Here is a 1,966-nt window from a genome sequence, read left to right as displayed (position 1 = left end):
TTCGAGTTAATCAGATCATTTGTTTAAAATTTTGTTGTAAAAGTCTTATTTAATTATTTTCATATATTGAATTAAGATTAACAACTCAATTTTGAAAATTTTTAGAAATTATTTTAAGAGTTTTTGAAGAATAAATTACTAAAAAAATATTAAAATTAAATAAAATTAAAATCAATATATGTATAAATAATTGTATTATATGTAATAAAAAATATATTTTAAAGTTAATAATAAATTTGGATTGGTTCAAGTTGGGTCGGATTTTTTTAAATACCTAATTCATTAAAAGGAAATGAAAGCGTCACATTTTTAGCCAACTAATTAAAAATTTGCTACATCACCCAAAGTTAATTATTTAATTAATTCCACATCATCTTTTTAACGGTCAAACATCTCTAAGAACCATTTAAAACATTTTTTAAACTTCACTATCCATTTTAAAGGATCAAATAGATACTAACCTAAACTTTAGGAATAAAAAATGTATTTTACCTTATCATTTATACCCTTCTCCATCTCCCACCACATAAAATCAAGCAACATGCCAATAAAACCGATAAGCCTTCCTCAGCGTCATCTTCCTTCAATCAGCTCTCACAACCAACACTCCTTTCTTTCACTTCAACAACTAACAAGAAATGATCTCACTCAACCCCTCCACTCACCACAACGGATCCTCATTCCACTACAATTCTTCAAATCTTCAACAAAATTTCATTCCAACAATCATTAGAATTAAGCCGAATTTCGCACCTCCATTCCACACCAAAACAACAACCTTCAGAACCCAAGCCGAACAGGCCGGATCATCAGGGAACGGCGCTCAAAGACGGACTTTCTTGACCATCGAAGAAGCCGGCCTCGTAGAAGTATCCGGCCTCAGCACTCACGAACGATTTCTCTGCCGTTTAACCGTATAATCTCTGTTTCTCTGTTTTGGTCTTTTTGAACATATATATTGCGTTCCTTAATTATTATTATTATTATTGAAGCTGTTGTTTGTGTTTGTTTAGATATCGTCTCTGAATTTACTGAGAGTGATAGCGGAGGAAGAGAAATGTTCGATTGAAGAGTTGAATGCGGGCAGATTATGCGACTGGTTTCTTAAGGATAAGTTGAAAAGAGAGCAGAATTTGGATTCTGCTGTTCTTCAATGGGACGATTCTGACCCTCTCTTCTGAGGTTTTTCTTCTACCACTCCTATCCCAGCATTCAGGACAGATTGTTACTCATATTTTCATTAAAATTAAGAGAGAATTTCGAATTTTCTTTTTCTTTTCATTTAGGGACAAGCTCAATCATACAAAAATAAGGTTAACAATGCTCTATTAAGCTCAAATTAACTGTTAATTTATTAATTTATTGTTATTTTAGTATGCACCTTTCGTCATTCAAATCATGATGAAATGACTCTTAGTGTTTTAATTTTAAGACCGACTTATAAAAAATAACTTTAGATTTTGAAGTTGGTTTAAGTAATACCCATTACTTCTAATGTATATATTAAAACAATATCCTTATCGTTATTTTTATTGTTACCTCTCTTCATTTATAAATTGATTAATTTCGATCAACTAGCTAATCCCAGTCAAATTGGGGGAATCGCATGAATCTTTGTTTTTTATTTTTATTTTTTTAATTTTTTATGATAAAATAAATATTATTACACCATTATCTGAAACGAGTTTGGGTTATTTGGCTATAGTGTTAAACAATTTAACTTCAAATAGTAATACTGTTGAAGTTTGTACATTTATCGAGAAAATTTATCTTCATACTTATCGAAAAACTTTATCTTAGGATTTTGTATCCCAAACACAGACTTCCTAACGGTAAACTTATTGACTTCATTCACGGGGCGAAACGCCCTCTAGGATTTATATAAATACATACATACACCTCTACATATAATTCAACTTAATTTCTAATTTTAATTAAATGATATATTGGAGTATTGTTTGTAATA

At 30.1% G+C, this 1,966-nt stretch overlaps 1 protein-coding gene across 1 annotated transcript; it reads left to right on the top strand.

Annotated features, from left to right (window-relative positions):
* The first annotated feature begins 545 nt into the window (after positions 1-545).
* On the top strand, positions 546-1,468 carry LOC120072922. Its single transcript, XM_039025459.1, has 2 exons — positions 546-914; positions 1,014-1,468. The coding sequence occupies exons 1-2, from the start codon at positions 639-641 to the stop codon at positions 1,179-1,181; spliced, it is 444 nt and encodes a 147-aa protein (XP_038881387.1). The 5' UTR covers positions 546-638; the 3' UTR covers positions 1,182-1,468.
* Positions 1,469-1,966: the final 498 nt, after the last annotated feature.

Source organism: Benincasa hispida, chromosome 3, assembly GCF_009727055.1.
Source record: "Benincasa hispida cultivar B227 chromosome 3, ASM972705v1, whole genome shotgun sequence".
Classification (NCBI taxonomy): Eukaryota; Viridiplantae; Streptophyta; class Magnoliopsida; order Cucurbitales; family Cucurbitaceae; genus Benincasa; species Benincasa hispida.
The sequence above is the reverse complement of the archived record's forward strand: the minus strand, read 5'-3'. Positions and strand labels throughout refer to the sequence as shown.